The sequence below is a fragment of the Myotis davidii genome, unplaced genomic scaffold, assembly GCF_000327345.1.
Source record: "Myotis davidii unplaced genomic scaffold, ASM32734v1 scaffold394, whole genome shotgun sequence".
Lineage (NCBI taxonomy): Eukaryota > Metazoa > Chordata > Mammalia > Chiroptera > Vespertilionidae > Myotis > Myotis davidii.
Window position 1 is genome coordinate 335,779 of NW_006287548.1, and position 2,221 is coordinate 337,999.

At 38.8% G+C, this 2,221-nt stretch overlaps 1 protein-coding gene across 11 annotated transcripts in view; it reads left to right on the top strand.

Moving 5' to 3' along the window:
* ABI2 (abl-interactor 2) overlaps positions 1–2,221 on the top strand; it is a 62,025-nt gene that overhangs the window by 40,371 nt on the left and 19,433 nt on the right. For all 11 annotated transcript variants that reach the window (XM_006759396.2, XM_006759399.2, XM_006759402.2 and 8 more), the window contains one exon: positions 877–1,035. In XM_006759396.2, coding sequence (XP_006759459.1) covers positions 877–1,035 — 159 coding nt within the window. The remainder of the gene's footprint in view (positions 1–876; positions 1,036–2,221) is intronic.

Below are 2,221 nucleotides of genomic sequence, written 5' to 3' on the forward strand. Positions count from 1 at the left end.
TTAATCTTGTCTAATTGCAATGGCTAACACTTCCAGTACTATGTTGAACAGGAGTGGTGAGAGTGGGCATCCCTGTCTTGTTCCTGTTCTTAGGGGAAATGATGTTAGTTTTTGTCTATTGAGTATGATGTTGGCTGTGGGTTTGTCATATATGGCTTTTATTATGTTGAGGTATGATCCTTCTATTCCCACCTTGCTGAGAATTTTTATCAAAAATGGGTGTTGGATTTTGTCAAATGCTTTTTCTGCATCAATTGATATGACTGTGGTTTTTTTCTTTCAGTTATAACTGTAATTTCTTAAACTGTAATTTTAAAACAACAATCTAGTTTTAGATATGGATGTCTTTGAATAAAGATGTGTTTGATTTAATTGTGTCAATTGACCTTTTCCAAAAATATTTTGTTTCCCTTTCATTGCTTTGCTACCTTACAGTTATTATTATTTTGGAATAAGTGTGTGTCAAACTTTTTTTCTTTAGTTTTCCCAAATGGCATTCTTATCTTATTGAGTTTTAATTTTCAGTATTTTTAGTGGATTTGGGGGTGGGGGGAGTGGGCCGAGGAAGTGAGCCATAAATTTTAATTAATTGTGATGATTTTGAAACCCTGTACAATTATTAATTTAATACAATTAAAATATCAATTAATAATCTATTTACATGTAGCTTTTCCAAGCCTAATCATGAATCTACTCTCCTGTTTTTTCACTTTAGTATGTCTGCTGAGCAATAACTGTTACCTTGCATTGTTTGTCAGATAACTAATTAGCTAAACCCTTATTGTCCATTATATTAAGATTCAAGCATACCTGAAGTATTTCATTGCCTGAGATAATTTTCTTTTAATGGTATATGTACGTTCTTTCCTTTTCCAGGTCATCCTGTTCAGTTCTATAGCATGAACAGACCTGCCTCTCGCCATACTCCCCCAACAGTAGGGGGCTCGTTGCCCTATCGACGCCCTCCTTCCATCACCTCACAAACAAGCCTTCAGACTCAGATGAATGGAGGACCTTTCTATAGCCAGAATCCAGGTTAGATTTTCTTTTGCAAATTATAGAACATACCTGGTTAAAAATCTTCAATCACAGAGAGAAAAAACCCTTATTTACAAGCCATTACCACATGCTAGGTGGTTAGTACTTGTTTTTTGAATAAATGGAGGAGTGAATACAAGGTTACTAATATTGTATTTTCCATTTCCTTTTTTTTAACTCAATAATGGTTTCCATGTAAAGTTGTAGAACTTAATTTTTTGAACAGAATCTTTTTGAATGTGCTAGTGATTATTTGCTTTTAAAAATAATAGCGCGGTAAACAATATTTTCTTCCTATTTAATCAGATATCCTTGCTCTATGAATAGCAGATAATGAAAATTAAGTGTACATGGACAGAGTTTATAAGTGGCGAAGTAAAAGGGACATTTTTGAAGCTGCTCTGTGCAAGGGCGTTGTACACTCTTATTCACTTCTCCTACCAATCCTATGGGAAAACGGACTTGGACAGATTGATTCAGATAGAGCAATCACCTTTCAGTTGCATGCATACAGAAAACGTAATCTCACATGTATTTAATAGTATATGTCATAGTTTTTGCTTCTTCTCCAGAGAGGGTAAGAGCACATCTTAGACTTTATGACTGTTGTGGACATGGTTTGTCAGCCTACTATGTTTTTCCGGATTTTTGTCAAGAGGCCAGTCAGGCTCTAGCTCAGGGGTCCTCAAACTTTTTAAACAGGCGGCTAGTTCACCGTCCCTCAGACCTTGGAGGGTCAGAGTCCGAGAGTGTGGCGCACATTCCACAGATACGGGCCCAGGACGAGTCTGCTGCTAAGCAACAGGCAGCTGCGGGTGTTTGCGGCAAGCCGCATGTGGCCCGTGGGCTGTGGTTTGAGGACCCCTGCTCTAGCTGGTTTGGCTCAGTGGATAGAGTGTTGGCCTGCAGACTGAAGGATCTCAGGTTCAATTCCGGTCAAGGGCATATGCCCGGTTGCAGGCTTGATCCCCCAAGTAGGGGATGTGCAGGAGGCAGCTGATCAGTGATTCTCTCTCATCATTGATGTTTCCCCCTCTCTCTCTCTCTCTCTCTCTCTCTGTCTGTCTCTTTCTGTCTCTCTCCCTCTCACCCCCACTTCCTCTATGAAATCAATAAATATATACCTACACTAATAAAAGAGAAACATGGTAATTGGCGTACGACCGCTACCCTTTTCATATTG